General features: G+C 59.2%; 2 protein-coding genes across 18 annotated transcripts in view; one reads left to right on the top strand and one right to left on the bottom strand.

The window, feature by feature from the left end:
* Window positions 1-9,593, top strand: part of PIEZO1 (piezo type mechanosensitive ion channel component 1) — a 53,990-nt gene extending 44,397 nt beyond the window's left edge. The window contains 24 exon segments of the mRNA XM_023761104.1: window positions 282-371; window positions 455-549; window positions 866-937; window positions 1,441-1,541; window positions 2,053-2,131; window positions 2,207-2,263; window positions 2,347-2,519; window positions 2,664-2,770; window positions 2,948-3,139; window positions 3,224-3,482; window positions 3,556-3,744; window positions 3,921-4,221; window positions 4,454-4,577; window positions 4,666-4,813; window positions 4,897-5,111; window positions 5,255-5,413; window positions 5,491-5,638; window positions 7,570-7,758; window positions 7,959-8,051; window positions 8,150-8,322; window positions 8,396-8,518; window positions 8,594-8,673; window positions 8,760-8,949; window positions 9,034-9,593. Coding sequence (XP_023616872.1) covers window positions 282-371; window positions 455-549; window positions 866-937; window positions 1,441-1,541; window positions 2,053-2,131; window positions 2,207-2,263; window positions 2,347-2,519; window positions 2,664-2,770; window positions 2,948-3,139; window positions 3,224-3,482; window positions 3,556-3,744; window positions 3,921-4,221; window positions 4,454-4,577; window positions 4,666-4,813; window positions 4,897-5,111; window positions 5,255-5,413; window positions 5,491-5,638; window positions 7,570-7,758; window positions 7,959-8,051; window positions 8,150-8,322; window positions 8,396-8,518; window positions 8,594-8,673; window positions 8,760-8,949; window positions 9,034-9,283 — 3,607 coding nt within the window. The 3' untranslated portion in view covers window positions 9,284-9,593.
* Window positions 9,561-18,052, bottom strand: CTU2 (cytosolic thiouridylase subunit 2). Of its 17 annotated transcripts, none has more exons than XM_023761072.1 (16): window positions 17,967-18,052; window positions 17,286-17,360; window positions 15,020-15,098; window positions 14,714-14,773; window positions 13,513-13,573; window positions 12,966-13,075; window positions 12,377-12,789; window positions 12,171-12,306; window positions 11,838-11,969; window positions 11,670-11,714; window positions 10,726-10,817; window positions 10,493-10,596; window positions 10,242-10,389; window positions 10,032-10,098; window positions 9,847-9,905; window positions 9,561-9,755 (listed from the first exon to the last, which is right to left on the bottom strand). In XM_023761072.1, the coding sequence occupies exons 4-16, from the start codon at window positions 14,732-14,734 to the stop codon at window positions 9,683-9,685; spliced, it is 1,461 nt and encodes a 486-aa protein (XP_023616840.1). In that variant the 5' UTR covers window positions 14,735-14,773; window positions 15,020-15,098; window positions 17,286-17,360; window positions 17,967-18,052; the 3' UTR covers window positions 9,561-9,682. The 17 variants fall into 17 exon arrangements, 16 of the variants coding, with proteins under 16 accessions (XP_023616840.1, XP_023616828.1, XP_023616829.1 ...); XM_023761060.1 differs by lacking the exon at window positions 17,967-18,052 and having other exon boundaries at window positions 12,377-12,444; window positions 12,475-12,789; window positions 17,286-17,954; XM_023761061.1 differs by lacking the exon at window positions 17,967-18,052 and having other exon boundaries at window positions 12,377-12,444; window positions 12,505-12,789; window positions 17,286-17,954.
* Window positions 18,053-18,077: the final 25 nt, after the last annotated feature.

The following is an 18,077-nucleotide window of genomic DNA, read 5'->3' as shown; positions in this document are numbered from 1 at the left end:
AGTATGACCGTGAGTGGGAGAGGGCAGGTGGCTGGGGATGTCAGGGACACACACTGCTTCAGGGACCCAGACCTCTATCCGTTCCCCACACCACAGCGGGCTGGGGGCAGAAGAGCCACTGCTTTTGTCTCCCCTCCCTCTCACTGCAGTACAGATGGGGTGTCATGTTGGAGAGCCAGCCTGTGAGCAGGGAGGACCTGGGCGGCTGGGGGGGTGGGCTAAGCCCAGAGGAGGGAGCTCGTAAGACTGGCGCTCACCCCTGGCTTCACTGACTCCCACAGGGGCTTCGCCCTGTACAACGCTGCCAACCTCAAAAGCATCGACTACCACCGAAAGGCCGAGGAGAAGTCCCTGGCCCAGCTGAAAAGACAGTAGGTGCCGTCTGGGGGACCAGGTTGGGGGTGGGGGTGTTTTCCTGTCTGGCCCGATGCTCAGAGTCGTCTCCCACCCACAGGATGGAACGTATCCGCGCCAAGCAGGAAAAGCACAGGCAGGGCCCGGTGGGCCTCAGCCACTCCCAGGAGGCCCTGGACCCCGGCCAGGAGCCAGGTGAGTGGATAGAGCCCCCAGGGCCCCCGAGCACTGGTGCATCTGTGCCGCTGGAGCCTGTCCGTGTCTGTGCCACGTGACGTCACACAGGGCTTCCGGCCCACCTGTCCTGTGCCATGTGGTCACTCTCTGTCCCTGCAGGCCACACAGCCTGCCAGTGACTGTCCGTCTGCACGTGTGGGCTGTCCTCTGCCATCATAGCACCATGGGAGGGTGCTGGTCATGAAGGGGCTCTGTGTGTCTCTGCTGAGGGGACACCCTCATTCTCCATGACTCTCCCTGCTGGCTCATGCTCGCCACCCCCTCCCCTTCACAGGTCCCGGCCGTCCAGGGGGCTCCTCCCCACCACGGACACAGTGGTGGCGGCCCTGGCTGGACCACGCCACAGGTACTGCCCCAACCTGGCTGCCATGACCGCTCTCTCAAGCTGCTGTGTGTTGGGTACCCCCTCACCTCTCAGTTGCTACCGCCTTTGGGGCGTACAGCTTGCCGGTACTGACCTGCAGCCTGGGTGCCGGCCATGCAGTAACAAGGGGCTGGGCCCCCCACAACCGGCTCTGCATTTTATAACTCGGGGATTCCGAAGTCTGAATTACCACTGCCCACTCCCAGCCTCTCCTCTCCTGGCCCCTCCCTGTGTCCCTCTCGTCCCGTCTGGTCTCGTCCCGCCACTCTGGCATGTGTCCTGTGCATGCGCCTCCGTCCTCCAGCCTGCTGCTCCCTGCCTCCAGCCACTGAGGCTGTCCCGGGGAGGGGGGTTGGGGGCATGCGGGCCTTGGCCCCTGGGGTCACAGGATGCTGTTACTGCCCCCCCAAACCCATGAACATGAGAGTCTTGCAGAGCCCAACCCCACGTGGGGGACGGCCAGCTGAACCCCACACTGCCCACAGTCATCCACTCTGGGGACTACTTCCTGTTCGAGTCTGACAGTGAGGAGGAGGAGGAGGCCCAGCCCGAGGACCCCAGGCCATCGGCACAGAGTGCCTTCCAGGTGAGGTGGAAGGGTCCCTGGCTGCCTTCCCCTGTCCATGGAGCACCTGGGCCAGGCCAGCACAGGGAGGACAGATGCCCAGCCAGACAGGACAGCAGTCTGTGGGGACCATAGGTCATGGCAGCTGTGTGCCTCTGCCCACCTTCTCCTGTGGTCCCAACTCTGACCCCCAGGCCTGTGGTGGCCACTGGTGGCCTGGCCTTCAAGAGGGCTCATTATGTTTGCTGGCTGCACGTCTGTCTTCTGAGCCAGGAGCCTCTTGTCCACCTTTGTGTCCCTGGTTCTGGCCTGAGGCCTGGGTGCTAAGTGAGAACCGTGATGTGCCGGGTGGGCTGTGCAAACTGCCCTTTCCTCCCACAACAGCCCCATGGTGCCCACTTCCTGCCCCGGCTCAGGCTGCAGGTCCCAGCTGCGCTGACCCCTGGCTCCTCCTCTTCCTCGGGAGCTCAGAGGTGAGCCCAGGGCGCCTGGGCCTGGGAAGCAGGTGCTAACCCGAGGCCCTGTCCTGCAGATGGCGTACCAGGCCTGGGTGACCAACGCCCAGACGGTGCTGAGGCGGCGGCGGCAGGAGCAGGCACAGCTGCCTGTGGGTGAGTCCGGCTGAGTGCGAGTAGCGGGTGGGGAATGTAGGGCTACAAGGCGCTGACCAGCTCCCTTATGCCCAGGAGGCGGCCCGCGTCCAGAGGCGGAGTTGGCAGAGGGTCCAGCGGACGAGGTGGCAGGTACGTGGGCCCTGGGGTTTGGGGTTGGGGTTCTCACGCTGGCTGCCCCTCCAGGACCCTCCCGACAATGCCCCTCCCTGCAGGCCGGAGCCATGTGATGCAGCGGGTGCTGAGCACCATGCAGTTCCTGTGGGTGCTGGGACAGGCGCTGGTGGACGGGCTGACGCGCTGGCTGTACACCTTCACTCGGCACCACCGCGCCATGAGTAACGTGCTACGTGCTGAGCGCTACCTGCTCACACAGGAGCTGCTCAGGGTGGGTGCCACCATACTGCGACCCCATCACACCCCTACCCCTGCCACCATGCCCTGCCACACTACCCTACCCCTGTGCCTGCCCCACCCCCTCCTCCCCCACACCGGGAGGACCACCTCCCTACCCCCCTTGTGTGCCCTGCAGGGTAGAGAGGTGCACCGAGGTGTGCTGGACCAGCTATACTCGAGTGAGGCTGAGGCCATGCCAACAGGCCCCTCGGAGGCACGTGATGTGCCTAGCACAGCTTCGAGGTAGGTATGGGCTGCAGGGGCTCAAGTGGGAGCCAGGACCCACTGCATCTGACCTGCTCTCAGGCCCAGAGCCAGGGACACTCCAGCGGCTATGCTCGGGCACATAGCCTCCCAGCCCCTGTCCAGCAGGGACCTTGAGGCCCTCCTGCCATCTGTGACCAGCCTCCCCTCCCACAGCGGGCTGGGGGCAGAAGAGCCAATAAGCAGCACGCCCGAGGACCCCAGCAGCCCCCTGAGCACGGGCTACAACACCCGCAGTGGCAGTGAGGAGATGGTCACCGAGCCCAGGGCTTCTCTACACGGCTCCCGAGAGCTTCCCGCTAGCACGCGGACCCGGATGCGCACGGCCAGCGAGCTGCTCCTCGACAGGTGTGTGCGAGGGGCGGCTGGTGGGGCCGGGGGCAGGTGGGCCTAGGCCTGGGGCCAGAACCTACCTGAACATGGACCCTGCAGGTGCCTGCGCATCCCAGAGCTGGAGGAGGCTGAGCAGTTTGAGGCCGGGCAGGGCCGGGCGCTGCGGCTGCTGCAGGCCGTGTACCAGTGTGTGGCTGCCCACTCTGAGCTGCTCTGCTATTTCATCATTGTTCTCAACCATATGGTCACCGCCTCGGCCACCTCCCTCGTGTTGCCTGTGCTGGTCTTCTTGTGGGCCATGCTGTCCATCCCACGGCCCAGCAAGCGCTTCTGGATGACAGCCATCGTCTTCACTGAGGTGGGCAGCGGCCTGGGGGGCGGAAGGGGTGGTCCTGGCCCCTCCCGCCATGCTGAGCCCCACTGCCCCGCAGGTCATGGTGGTCACCAAATACCTGTTCCAGTTTGGCTTCTTCCCCTGGAACAGCCACACGGTGCTGCGGCGCTATGAGAACAAGCCCTACTTCCCGCCTCGCATCCTGGGCCTGGAGAAGACTGACGGCTACATCAAGTACGACCTGGTGCAGCTCCTGGCCCTCTTCTTCCATCGTTCCCAGCTGCTGGTGAGTGCCAGGTGCCAGGGCAGGTGGGCAGCAGGCGGGCACCTCTCAGCCATCTTGTTCCAGGAGGCGAACCTGGACACTGGGTCCCAGGGTGGGCCTGGCCATCTTGCCTGGTCCAAGAGCTGCCCGTGCAGCCACGCCTGCCTCCCCAAGGCCCTCCTTCCTTCCTTCCTCAGTGCTATGGCCTCTGGGACCACGAGGAGGACCCGCTCTCCAAGGAGCCTGATGGGGGCCATGGGAAGGAGGAGCCTGAGGAGGAGCCAGCCCTGCTGGGACTCCAGACTGAGGAGAGCACAGGGCCCCAGGAGGAGCTGGGGGTGGCTGGGGCCACCACCAAGGATGACATCCAAGTAGAAGTGAGAGATGGGCCCTCAGAGCCACACGTGGAGATCAAGCCCCATGACACGAAGCGCATCGGTCTGCGTTTCAGGAGGAGGAGGAAGGAGATTGCAGAACCCAAAGGACCGGCAGCCATTGGTACATGTCCCTGTCAATCTGCTACCACCCCAGCCCACCCAGCTCTCACATGGGAGTCACCACCCCAGCCAGAGGATGCAGCCCCAGGGGCCCAGTGCTGGTGATGCTGGGAGGGCCTGTGCTTAGTCTGCTGGTCTGTGAAATGGGGTGATGGCAGCCCCTTGGGGGGCTCTCGGGATGGTCAGGAGCTGAACTAGGCCTCAGTCCATCAGTGGTGACTACTCCCCCACAGAAGCCGAGACTGAGGATGAGGAGCAGGAGGCAGCAGCCGCCTCTCGGGGACAGAAGAGGCGGAGTCGTCCCCGGGAAAGAATGAGGGCGGTGGGCATCTGGCTGCAGACCTTCTGCCTGTCCCTGTGAGTGACCAACCTGGGAGTGGCCTAGGGGAGGGGTGGGTGGGAGCAACCAAGGTCCTGAGCTGAGCTCCCTTCCGCCTGTCCGCAGGGCCCAGAGTGTGTACCGGCCCCTGCGGCGTTTCTTCCACGACATCCTGCACACCAAGTACCGTGCAGCCACTGACGTCTATGCCCTCATGTTCCTGGCTGACGTGGTCGACTTCATCATCATCATGTTTGGCTTTTGGGCCTTTGGGGTGAGCTGGGCTCAGGGGCCCCTGTGAGCGCAGAGCCCAGCGGCCATCCCAGCTCTCCCTGACCCTTCCTTTCCTGGCCACAGAAGCACTCAGCGGCTACGGACATCACGTCCTCCCTGTCAGATGACCAGGTTCCGGAAGCCTTCCTGGTCATGCTGCTGATCCAGTTCAGCACTATGGTCATCGACCGTGCCCTCTACCTACGCAAGACCGTGCTGGGCAAGCTGGCCTTCCAGGTCGTCCTGGTGCTGGCCATCCATGTCTGGATGTTCTTCATCTTGCCTGCTGTCACTGAGAGGTGGGTGCTGGGGGGTCAGGCCCAGCCTGCAGAGACATGCTTTGTGGTGCCTGGCAGAGCTGCATTTGGGTCCAGGGACCTTGGGGGCTCCAGCTACTGGACTCGGGCGGGGTGCCCTGATCTGGGCTTCCTGTCCCACCTAGGATGTTCAGCCAGAACGCAGTAGCCCAGCTGTGGTACTTTGTGAAGTGCATCTACTTCGCCCTGTCCGCCTACCAGATCCGCTGTGGCTACCCCACCCGCATCCTTGGCAACTTCCTCACCAAGAAGTACAACCACCTCAACCTCTTCCTCTTCCAGGGGTGAGTGTGGGCTGGCCCAAGGGGGGTCAAGGCTGCCCTCCCTCAGCCCCTCCTGATGGGTCCCCCGTCTCGGGTAGGTTCCGGCTGGTGCCGTTCCTGGTGGAGCTGCGGGCCGTGATGGACTGGGTTTGGACAGACACCACGCTGTCCCTGTCCAACTGGATGTGCGTGGAGGACATCTATGCCAACATCTTCATCATCAAGTGCAGCCGAGAGACAGAAAAGGTGCCTGGGCCCAAGGCGAGGGTAGAGAGGGACACTGGTCACTCCCCATTGGGGCCGACGGGAACTGCGAGAACCAAACACTGGCGGCCCCTCCTTGGGCTCAGAAACCATGGCAACATGAGGCCAGAGAGCCACTGTGGGCCAGAGAGCATTTCTAGAGCTCTCCCTGGCAGCCAGAGGGGCTTCTTAGAGAGGGGATAGTGAACTCTGCCCTGTTAGGGACAGGCAGTTGGCAGTGGCCTGAGCAAATTGCACAGTGGAATATGCCTGCCATAACGTTAGCTGAATTTTTGTTCTTTTTTAGCAGCTTTACAGAGAGAATTCATACACAAGATTCACCCATTTAAAGTGTACAGTTTGGTGGTTCAGTATGTTTAGAGTTGTGCAGCCATCACCACAAAGTTAGAACGTGCTCTTCGTACCCATTAGCAGTCACTGTCCATTCCCCTCATTGCCCAGCTCCTGGCAGCCACCACCTGCTTTATAGATTTGCCTGTTCTGGAAATTTCATATAAATGAAGTCAGTGTGGCCTTTGTGACTGGCTTCTTTCACTCAGCATATTATCAAGGTTCATCCATGTTGTAGTATGTGTCACAATTTCTTTTTATGGCAGAATAGTTTAACTTTTTGTTTGTTAGGCGTTATGGGTAGGGCTAGGGTTAGGTTTAGAGGTAGGGATAGAGTTAGGACTTGGTAAAAGTGTTAGGGTTAGGGCTAGGGCTAGGGTTAATGTTAGTGTTGGGTTAGGGTTAGGGCTAAGTCTAGTGTTAGGGTTAGTGCTAGGTCTATGTCTATGGTTATGGTTCATGCCACCTTTTATTCAACAGTTCCAGACAAGATCGGCTGCTATGGATATTCACATATAAGACTCTGAACATACAAGTTTCCATTTCTCCTGGATAGACACATAGGAATGTGGTTGCTGGGCCCTGAGGTAACTCTTGCTTTCACTCTCGAGTTGTTTTCGATAGACACATAGGAATGTGGTTGCTGGGCCCTGAGGTAACTCTTGCTTTCACTCTCGAGTTGTTTTCCATGGCGACTGCTCCATCGCAGTCCCACTGCTCTTCCACCTCCTCGCTAACCCTTCTGGTCTGACTTTTTTTTACCCGTCCCTGTGGTTTTGACTTTGAATTTCCCTGTTGGCTAATGATAAGCACCTTTCCCTGTGCTTATTTGCCATGTCTCCCTTCTTTGGAGAGTATTTTTCAGAGCCTTTGCCCATTTTTTCCTTGGGTTAAGCAACTGTTAGGTAAACAAAAGGTGGCACTTTATACCTTTTATTGAGTTGAAAGAGTTCCATAGATACTCTGGATACTACACTCTATCAGAGATGCGACTTGCAGGTATTTCCTCCATTCTGTGGTTGGCTTTTTCCTTTTTTGATGGTGTCCTCAGAAGCACACAAGTCTATTTTTCATGATGTCTAGTTTAAATTTTTTCTTTTGTTGCTTGAGCTTTTGGTATTAGATCTGAGGATATTTTGCCAAATATAAGGTACAAAGATTTGCCCTAAAGTTTCAGTGATTTAGGTCTTAGTTAATTTTTGCACATGGTGTTAGTTAAGGGTCCATTTATTGAAAAGGCTGTCCTTTCCCTACTGAGAGATTGGCACCTGTCTCCTTGTGTGGGTTTGTTTTGGGGCTCAGAATCTCTCCATTGATCTCTGTCCTGTCCAGCACACAGACTTAGCTGCTATAGCTCTGCAGTCAGTTTGGATGTTCAATTAAGGCTTTATGGGTCCACGGGGTGAGCTCAAGACCATGGCCTTGAGGATGGAAAGGTGAGGCGTGGAGGGCAGCTCTGGGAGCAGAGGGAGGGAGGGGTCTGAGACAGCACTGTGGCAGGGAGCAGAGACGGAGGCCTGCACGACGCAGGGCACTGGGAAGGTGGAGCTGAGCAGCTGACCCGTACCCTGTCCTCCCACCAGAAATACCCACAGCCCAAGGGGCAGAAGAAGAAGAAGATCGTTAAGTATGGCATGGGTGGCCTTATAATCCTGTTCCTCGTGGCCATCATCTGGTTCCCGCTGCTCTTCATGTCTCTGGTGCGCTCCGTTGTCGGCGTTGTCAACCAGCCCATTGACGTCACCGTCACCCTCAAGCTGGGGGGCTACGAGGTGAGCAGCCACCTTCGCCAGCACGGGAAGCAGTGCAGGTGCAAGCTCTGCCCGCACACTGAGGGCTCTGGCCAGGCAGCCCCAATTCCCACTCCTCCCTTTCTGGTCCTCATGGACTACGCAGAGCGTGGCCTGCGTGCTGGCGACCTGGGGAGTCAGGGAGGCTCCCCCAGCACCATGTCACCCTGTTTCACCCTCAGCCCCTGTTCACCATGAGTGCCCAGCAGCCGTCCATCGTGCCCTTCACACAACAGGCCTATGAGGAGCTGTCCAGGCAGTTTGACCCCCACCCGGTGAGCAGCCCCCACATTGCATCTGCCTGGCAGGGGAAGGGATGGCTTTTGTGGGGGTGGCCTGGCTTCACCCCACTGAGGCGCCGTCTTGTGCTCAGCTGGCCATGCAGTTCATCAGCCAGTACAGTCCTGAGGACATCGTCACAGCGCAGATCGAGGGCAGCTCCGGGGCTCTGTGGCGCATCAGCCCGCCCAGCAGGGCCCAGATGAAGCGGGAGCTGTACAACGGCACTGCCGACATCACCCTGCGCTTCACCTGGAACTTCCAGAGGTACGTCCTGGGCTTGGATGGGGCCTGGATGGGGTGCACGCTTCGGTGGGTCACGCTGCACCCCTGCTTGCAGGGACCTGGCCAAGGGAGGCACTGTAGAGTACACCAACGAGAAGCACACCCTGGACCTGGCCCCCAATAGCACTGAGCGGTGGCAGCTGGCCAGCCTGCTGGAGGGCACCTCGGACCAGTCCGTGTGAGTGGGGACCAAGGGGCCTGGGGGCACCAGGAAGGCTGGGCCAGACCTGACCCACTGGATTCCTCCCCACAGGGTCATCCCTAACCTCTTCCCCAAGTACATCCGTGCCCCCAACGGGCCTGAAGCCAACCCCGTGAAGCAGCTGCAGCCCAGTGAGTGTCTGGGGGAAGGTGGTGCTGGGCCATGGCCTCTGCCCTGGGAGAGGGTGTGGCCTGACTGTCTCGCCGCTCTGCTCCAGACGAGGAGGCGGACTACCTCGGCGTGCGCATCCAGCTGCGGAGGGAGCGTGTGGGCTCGGGGGCTGCTGGCTTCCTTGAGTGGTGGGTCATCGAGCTACAGGACTGCCAGGCTGACTGCAACCTGCTGCCCATGGTCATCTTCAACGACAAGGTCAGCCCACCCAGCCTGGGCTTCCTGGCTGGCTACGGGTGAGTGTGCAGTGCCGTGGGCCTGGGGGCTGGGGTGCGGCTGTGGGTAGCAGCCCCCAGGACTCACCCGCACTTGCCTGGCAGGATCATGGGGCTCTATGTGTCCATCGTGCTGGTCATCGGCAAGTTTGTGCGTGGCTTCTTCAGTGAGATCTCACACTCCATCATGTTCGAGGAGCTGCCGTGTGTGGACCGAATCCTCAAACTCTGCCAGGACATCTTCCTGGTGCGGGAGACGCGGGAGCTGGAGCTGGAAGAGGAGCTATACGCCAAGCTCATCTTCCTCTACCGCTCACCGGAGACCATGATCAAGTGGACCCGCGAAAAGGAGTAGGAGCCAGGCTCCGTGTGCACGTGAATGAAGGAGCCGGCCTGGCAGGAAGGAGGTCAGTGCTCCTCAGGCCACAGGAGCAGATACTCCAGTCCCAGGCCACCAGCTGTGACAGGTCCTCCTGGCCCACTGAGCCTTGATGCTGCTGTCAGAAGGGAGCTGTGGCCCCTCCACGGCCCAGCACAGGACTGCTGTCTCTTTCCGTTGTCCCTGCAGGGCCCAGTGCCAGACACACTGGGCCAGGGGGCCCAGCCCTCCTTTCTCCACACGTACTGTAGAGTTTTTTTAATTAAAACTTTTATTTATACAAACAGATGACAGCACGCTGCCTGCCCATCCCTGTGTCCTGCTCCAGCATGGCAGAGGTCCAGGCGGGGTGGTCCCGAGGGTCCATCCTGAGGCTCAGCTCTCACCGGTCTGCGCCTCATCATCACTGTCAATCAGATACTCCTGTATCTCCTGCAAGACCGAGGCCCTGGGGGAAGCCACACAGTGGGAATCAGCCCAAAGGTGCTCACATCCAGAAGGACCCCTCCCAGGGCTCCCAGCACAGCAGGTACCAGTACCTCTGGCTACGGAGCTGGGCCTCAGTCAGGATGTAGGGTGGCAGGGGGTCCAAGGAAGGCTGCAACAGAGAGCCGGCATGAGTGATGGGCTACATGGCACAAAGCTAAGCCAGTGCCAACCTGCACCCTCACCCCAAGAGTGGGTGGGCCTCCCCTATCACCAACACAAGGCAGGATCCACTCACCAAGTCCTTCATGTTCACACGGCACCCGTAGCATAGCTGCTCGATGACAGTGGCTCGGGGGTCCTCCCTGTGGGAGCAGAGCTGGACCTGTGTGCCTGGTCTTGGCCCCTCAGTGCAGGGCCCGAGGGCTTGGTCCCGGGTGTACCACCACCCTCTGTGTAGCTGCAAGGGACCAGCCATGGGGTGGGGTGGATCAGGAAAGAGACTCACCTCCCGCAGGGCTCAGCCCCCCGGCAACAGCCCTGGGCCCTGCCCACCCCTGCAGAGCAGCAGGGTGTTGTGGGTGCCTCAGCTGGTGGGGTGGGGGGCTGCATCTGGGAGAGATGTGAGGTCTGGGCCCCAAAAGCCGTGGCACTATCTGTAAGCAGAAATGACTGAGGGGACCTCAGGATTGGTAAACCCCAATACCCACTCACCGGTACCCCTTCCACCCATGAACCCCGAGAACATGCAGTACAGACCAGCAGTGTCGATGTCCAGTGCACACATGCAGAGCAGGCAGCGGGGGCCTGGGGGGCCACCAGCATTGCCATCCCTTGGGGCCTTGACCAGCTTCTCACTCGTCCTGAAGTGTGAGGACAGGGCACAGAGGCACCACCAGTTAACCAGAACCTTGCTCCTGCCTGACCTGAGCCCCAGGGTGGTGAGCTCAGTGCCTACGCTCCCACTCCCACTCCACGGCACAAACACACACCTGTACACAGTGCTGACTGTGGAGGGGAACTGGGCCTGCAGCCTGAGCATGAAGGCTTCCATAAGCCGGTGGATGCTGGACTTCTCCGGGGCCTAGGGACAATCAGATGGGGGGCTGGAGTGGCCCTGGTGCAGAGGAGCAGCCCCCAGGCCTGGCCAAGGGGCCATGGGTTCCTCCAGTCAGCTCCTGAGAGTCTGCCATGTTGGGACTGGAGTGAATCAGGCACACACTTCTAAACACAGCCATTATTAAAAATTAAATTATGGCCTAACTGGCGTGGCTCAGTGGTTGAGCGCTGACCTATGAACCAGGAGGTCACAGTTCAATTCCTGGTCAGGGCACATGACCGGGTTACAGGTTCAATCCCCAGTATGGGGCATGTAGGAGGCAGCTGATCAATGATTCTCTCTCATCATTGATGCTTCTATCTCTCTCTCCCTCTCCTTTCCTCTCTGAAATCAATGACCAAAGTGTTGCCAGTTCAATTCCTGGTCAAAGGGCACATACCTGGGTTGCAAGTTCCCTCCCTGCCCCGCCCAAGTTGGGTGCGTGTGGGAGGCAACCAATCAATGTGCATCGATGTTTCTTTCTCTCTCTCTCTCTCTCTCTCTCTCTCTCTCTCTCTCTCTCTCTCTTCTCTCCCTCTCTCCCTCTCTCCCTCTCTCCCTCTCTCTCTCCCCCTCCTTTCCACTCTCAATAAAAATTAATGAAAAAAATATCCTCGGGTGAGGATTAACGAAGAAACACACCAAAACAAACAAAAATTATGTCAAAATTTTAAGTACCTCTGACAATGGTCATTCTGCCCCTCCATCATCCCCTTCCCCATGTCCATGACCACCCCTCCCCCCAAGCTGGGCACCTCGCCTTCCCAGGGATGGGTACCAGGGTGTGGCAACTCCCTCTCCTTGTGAGCCCTCTCCCCCTCGAAGGCACCAACCAACCTGTCCTCCAACTCCAAGGGATATCCTGTATACGCTCCAAGGATGCTGGGGGACATAGGGACGCCACTGTGGTACCAGGTGGCAAGCACTGAAGCTAGAGGGCTGGTGTGGACACAGCTTAGGCTGCCGAAGATGTGCTGGCAGCCTCTGCCCTGTCCTGCAAGTTACCTTGGTGTCGATAGCTGGTGTGAAGACAGAGGGCACAGCAAACAGGCGGTTGTAGAAGGCGACCTCCTTCAGTGTGTGGTCGCGCATGGGCCGCACCACCACCACGTCACCATGCCTCTCATCAGAGAAGCCCTGGGGAGGGAGAGGGGGATGTGTTCTTCCCCGTACCCAGCTGACAGGGTTATAGCTCCCTCCTTCCCTGCCAGCTGAGGAGTGTCAGGCTCCTCCCTCCATGAGGAAGACCCCAAAACTGATTCACAAGATACTACTTTCAAGTGAAAGGGCCTAAAGGGTGAGGGTGGGAGGCCCCTGGGCAGCCTGGCCCCTGAGTACCGTGTCCCAGGCCAGGAAGGCCCCTCTCCCCAGCGCCAGGCTAGTCATGAGCTTGATGGCCAGGCGGGTACAGCTGTCCCCCGTCATCACCTTGGAGTAGCCATGGGTCCGGGCCACGTGCAGAATCAGGTGGGTTCTGCAGAGCAGGGCAAGGGATCTCAGACACAGGTAGGGCAGGGCCAGGACCTGGGGGGGAGGAGGCTCACCGCAGGGTCTGAAGAAGCTCCTCCTTGGCTGTCAGTGTCTTCACTGAGTCGAAAAGTCTAGATAAAGCCTCGGTGTGGGCAGCTGTGGGTGGCTGAGCCTCGGTCTGGGCAGCTGTGGGTGGCTGAGCCTCGGTCTGGGCAGCTGTGGGTGGCTGAGCCTTGGTCTGGGCAGCTGTGGGTGGCTGAGCCTCGGTCTGGGCAGCTGTGGGTGGCTGAGCCTCGGTCTGGGCAGCTGTGGGGAGCCCAGCTGGGCTCTGGGGGTCCTGGGAGCCAGGCTGGCTCAGCTGCTCCTCCCCTTGGGCTGGTGCATGCTGCTGCTGGAGGAAACTGTCCACAGCTGCCTTATAGGCCCCCTTGGTCCCTGAGGGCTCCTGGTCAAGGTAGCGAAGCACAGATGGCGGCAGGCCGAACACCTTGCAGGGCAGGGGAGGGTGGAGAAGTTGTATGAAGCCCAGACCCACCACTGTATATACCGAGGCGTGGCCCAGGCAAGAGGCCCGCAGCCTGGCCCCAACAAGTGGGCATGCACTCCTTGTGGACATCCCAGCGGGCACCTCCGGAGGTCCTTCTCAGGGGTGGGCCCACGTACCTCTTCTAAGGCAACAATGTGCCAGGGAAAACCAACTGTCTGCAGGATCAGCTTCATCTCGGCTAGGGTTTTGGCTCTGTCCTCCAGGCTCTGTCCACAGGCTGCTCCCTCTGAAAAAGGCAGAAAGAAAGGAGTCATGGCTTGTAGGAGACGAGCCCAGGCAGGCAGGACAGGCCAACACATGAGATCCCTCGAGCCTGGAGAAACCACAGGCTGCAGACCTCCTTGGAGGAGCATTTGCAGAGTGGGCAGTGGGTTCTCTGTAGTGGCCGAGGGACGAGGTAGGGAGGGGAGGTGGGGCAGGTTAGCATCCAGCCCCCTGGGTAGTGAACTCAACCATCTCACTCAGTGCCCTAGATCCCGCAGAGGTGGCCAGGCCGAAGCTCCTGCCTGACTCTCTGATGGTCTGACTTATGACAACAGCAGTGCCATCTGTTGGTGGACAAATGCACTGTCTCCAGGGCCTGGGTGTGGGCACAGTGCCAGCTGTTTCAGGGGGCCTGCACCAAGCGGTTGGGATCTTGGAGAGAAAAAAGGCCACACGTACCATCAACGTAGACAACCCCTGGCACAAAACGCAGTCTTTTGGCAGAATCTCGACTCAGGCCCTGGAGAGGGGAAGGGACTGGCCTCAGCCTCACGGCTAGAAGCCACAGGACACTCCCTACAGAAACCATTCTCTGTAAGGGGCAATGACCCCCGCTGTAGTGGAGAGGCTGCAGAGGGAAGCCGCATAGCCTGACTCACTTCAAACTGCCTGGGTGTCTGCACTATCCCTTGTAAAGCCCGCCCTCCCCGGTCTGTTCCTGCTCCTGGCAGTGCCCCGAAAAGCAGCTGGATCCACATGGCCATCCATGCCCCCTACCCACGCTCCTCTGGCTGCTCAGCATGGAACAGGACAACAGGACAAAAGCAAGAAATTGCTGCTCAGATGGAAGGGCACCACGTGCTGGACAAACATCTGGGGGAGCAGGCGCTTATCTCAGATCCTCCAGCCAGGTTTAGGGGACATAAAGTGAGAGCAGACACACCACGCTCGAGCTCTGGGCACCTCCCAGGATCCCATACAGACCACCCCACGGCTGCAGCCTTGTCCCCAGTCCCTCCAGTCTACACCCCTCACAGGCAGTGCAGGTCATGTGTGCCCCACCCCCTGGCCAAAGCCTCCACAGCACTGACTTATGACAACAGACTTATGTCATAAGTTGGGAGAAACCGTAACTGCCCCACACTGTGATCCGGGCAGGACAACACAACCAGGAGTGTTCCTTCTTCTCCCCTCCCCACCTCGACATAAGCTGTCTTCACCAACACTGCTTCCCCTGACAGCATCCCTCCCCCTGCCTCTCATTCTCTTCAACTTCTCAAAGAAGCTGACAGGGCCAAAGCACTTTTTGTCTCCCAAGACACCTGCTTCTATTTCAATGTCTTGCCCCAGACACACTCCCAGGATGAGAGAAGGCCCATGGCTTCAAGGCCACCTTGAGTGACGCCCTGCTGTGCCCCCAGGACATCCTTTTCCCAGTGATTATGTTTCTACAGTAGAGCAAATGGACAGAGTGCTAAACTGGGACACAGCTGGGTACTCCGGACGCAGCTCCTGGCTTGTGCACCTCTTGTATACACATCCAGGAGCCCTCCAGGGCTGCTCTCTCTAGTTCTAAACAAGAGCCCCTTGGTGCTGACCCTCCACTTTCAAGCTCGGTTGGGCGGTGGCCTGGGCACAGGAGAACAGTGTGGAGACGCACCTCAAGGACCTGCCAGATCATGGAGCTCGACGAAGGCCCCCCAGACCACGCCAGGAGCACCTGGGAAAGAAGGAACACTGCTGGAGGGCACCACATCTCCAACATGAGCATGCCCCACCCCCCTCCTCTATGGATATCCCGACATGGGTCCATTCTCAGAGCCCAGGCACAGGACAGCAGGAGGAGCTGGTAGGATGCAGCTGGGACAGGCTGCCTGCAGGAAGGGTGGCAGGGGCTAAGAGCCAGGGCCTGGGGGGCCGAATTGCCCAGTCGGGGACTCCACAGAGGAGTCACCCCACACTCTACCTTCTCTCCTGGAAAGATCAGCCGGTTCTTCCCAAGCACAGCTCTGAACTTGTGGACGTAGAACGCCTTGAAACAGTCCCTGCAACACAAACCACCACTGGCTGCAGCCACATGGCCCAGGATGCCTACCTCCATGCCAAGAGAGGAAAGCCAATACTGGCCTCTGCAGGGGGGCAGCCTGATGCCTGCTCAGTTACCAACTCCCATCTTTAAAAGAAGCATCTTGACAATGAGGTCGGCATGGAGGGGTTCTCACCAGGTATGGTTGCCCCAGGATGAGCCTGCCACATGGGAAGGCCCACCTGCATCACCCCGACAATCCTTACCAGTGTGAACCGATGCCTGAGGGGCCAGGAGCCTGGTGCCACCTGCACTGGCAGGCGCTCAGAAAGGCCCAGCTGGTGGAACAGATGGACATAGGCAGGCACAGGACAAGGCCACTCAGCCCTTCCCTGAGCAGAGTTGATGACCCCTTCCAAGACCCCCACGAAGAGAAGCACCACCTCTTGGGGTGAAGGGGGAAACACTGAGAAGGCTGCAGGAGCCCTGAGGCCTGAAGCTCCACACAGGCCCTTCTCTAGTGCTCTGATCCGGCTGGGACCAGAAATGCCCAGGAAGCTCCTGGAAACGCAGAGTCCTGGGCTCTTCCCCAAACCCACAGATCAGAACTTCCAGGGCAGGTCCCGGGAACCTGCGTTCTCGGTAAAACTTCCAGCTGATTCTCGGGCTCACTAGGTCAGAGGTGGTCAGCCTTGACTGCACATTAGAATCACTAACTACATCACAGTATATTGGGATGAGGCCCAGGCATCTGCTTTTTAAAGCTCCCCTGACAGCCTGGGTGGAGAACAGCACCCTGAACAGAGGAGGCAACACTGTCCCCCCCAAATTGCCCCATGCCTGGGGCCATGCACCGTCTGCTTCCTTTTTCTTGCTCAGCTATCCTTGTGTCCACAACAATCCTCCCAACACTGAACAGAAACTCCTTATAATGAGCCAACCAAACACTCCACAGGTCCTTTGAGGATGGTAACTCAACTCAGTGTTTGACTGCAAAATGCTGGAGCTCTAGGGACCCCAAGTGACCAGCCATAGGAAGTGACTCCCAGGAAAGCCGGAATGTGGTGAGGTTCCCCCAGCAGACACGACACTGCGGGTGAGGAGGGGAGGGGATCACCCTGTGGCTACCCCCACTCCATGTCCTCCCTGCACCATACTTTCCCTCTGGGTCAGGCCAGCGTTTCCCACATGTGCTGATCCTCACAATCATTGAGGAAAATGTTCAAAACCTAGACTGCCAAAACCTACAACCAGAAAGTCAGCTTCCCACCTTTTCCCAAAACTGAGCAAGCGCAGGGGGGAGCTCTGGGCCCCGAAGTCCTGCAGGCCTTGCCTAGAGCTGCTGCAGTCTGTCCTCTTATCAGCGAGTTCTCCAAGCAGATTGGAAGGATCATCCTTTTTAGATGCTCTGAAGTGATTAAAGCAGTGGCTTCTTTGCCTAAAATGTATTTCCTGGCGGCATACACTTCATCCTACTGAGCACACACCAAGTCTACTAAGCTCCCAAAAGATGTTCAGGGACGAGAAAGTTTTTGGAAAACAATTTATTCAGTCCCTTCAGTTTCTTTTTTGGAACATTTTAGAAAGCAGAGTCCAACACTCTTGGAGACCAATTTAAAGATGTGAGCTGATCACTCACTCAACAAATGTTCATTTGCTATACAAAGCGTGCAACATCACCAGGAATTAACAGGGGTAAAATGGGAGACCAGCCCTGCCCTCCTGGAGCTGTGAATCTAGTGGAGTGATCAGACACAGAAGAGTTTTGATTCAAAGGCGATGTGACAGGGGCACAGCAGAGCTTCAGATAAAACAGAACATGCTGGTGCCCAGGCCCCTCCGAGAATACGTCTCTGCTCTTGTATAAAGGACACCCGCCCCCCCGCCCCGAGGCAGGGGAAAGCTGAGCCCACCTTCCACTCCTCTGTCCCTCACAAGTAAAACAGGCATCACCTGGAGCACCTGCCCAAGATCCCAGGATGCTCCAAATCGCCCTGAGATGTGTTCTAGCTGCCCAGAAATGCCATCCTGCCTGCACCTCACTCACTCACTCTGCCAGCTCTCCTCCTAAGTGCCCTCATATACCTTTCTGCCACCTGATCCACAGTTGAACGGTGGGAGACTGGTACCCACACAGAAAGGAAGGCAATCCCAGCTTCTGAGCAAGCCCTTCTGCCAGGGTCTCCTATCCTCCTCCAGGCCTCACCTGCAGAAGGCGTCCCCTGCTCGGATCACCACCACCGGCAGGCCTTCCGAGCACTTCACACACTTCAGCTCACGGCTTTGGAGACATGGGGGGAAGAGAGAACAAGAACACATTGCACACGCCCCTCCCGACGACTTCAGAGAGAGGTCCTGTTTCTCACCCCAACCTGGTGGAGGGGAGAGGTCATGTGGGCGGCTGAACACGGGCAAACCAGTTTGTGTCTTAACCAAACTTCCAATTTGAAAAACAAGGGCCCTGGAGGATTCCGCTCTGTTAAAGCCGTTCAGGGGGCACCTAAAGGCCACCTCTCATCTCTCCAGGGCTGGCCCGACAGGGGCGTCAACCTGCTCTGTGTGGCTCAGGACGGGAGACGGGGAGTCGATGTGTGACAGCCACAGGAAAGCCGACTTCTCTTCCAGGAAAGACGGCATGGTCAGCGGCAGCGCTGTCCCACTGACTGCAAGAACTTGAGGTGCGAGAGAGCAGAGGGGGCCCGCCCTGGGGAGTCCACCACCGGCCGGACAGGCTCTCCCAGATGCTGCGGAGCGCACTCCAGCCTCCCCGGGACCCCGGGCTGCGAGGCTGGGCTTCCGGAGCGCGGCGGCCGGGACCTCGGGGTAGGACAGGCCGCCGGCTGGGGGCGCCGCGAACCGCAGGGGCGGGGTGGCGCCCAGCTCTTACCCAGCCCGCGGCGGCGGCGGCGGCACCTCGGGCGCCGGCGCCCCATAGTCCTCGCCGACCTGCACAGGGCAACCCCGGGTGAGCTGCAGACGCGGCACAGCCGGCGGCTCG

This window comes from Myotis lucifugus, unplaced genomic scaffold, assembly GCF_000147115.1.
Source record: "Myotis lucifugus unplaced genomic scaffold, Myoluc2.0 scaffold_198, whole genome shotgun sequence".
Lineage (NCBI taxonomy): Eukaryota > Metazoa > Chordata > Mammalia > Chiroptera > Vespertilionidae > Myotis > Myotis lucifugus.
Note: the sequence above shows the minus strand (reverse complement) of the source record. Positions and strands in the feature narration are given on the sequence as shown.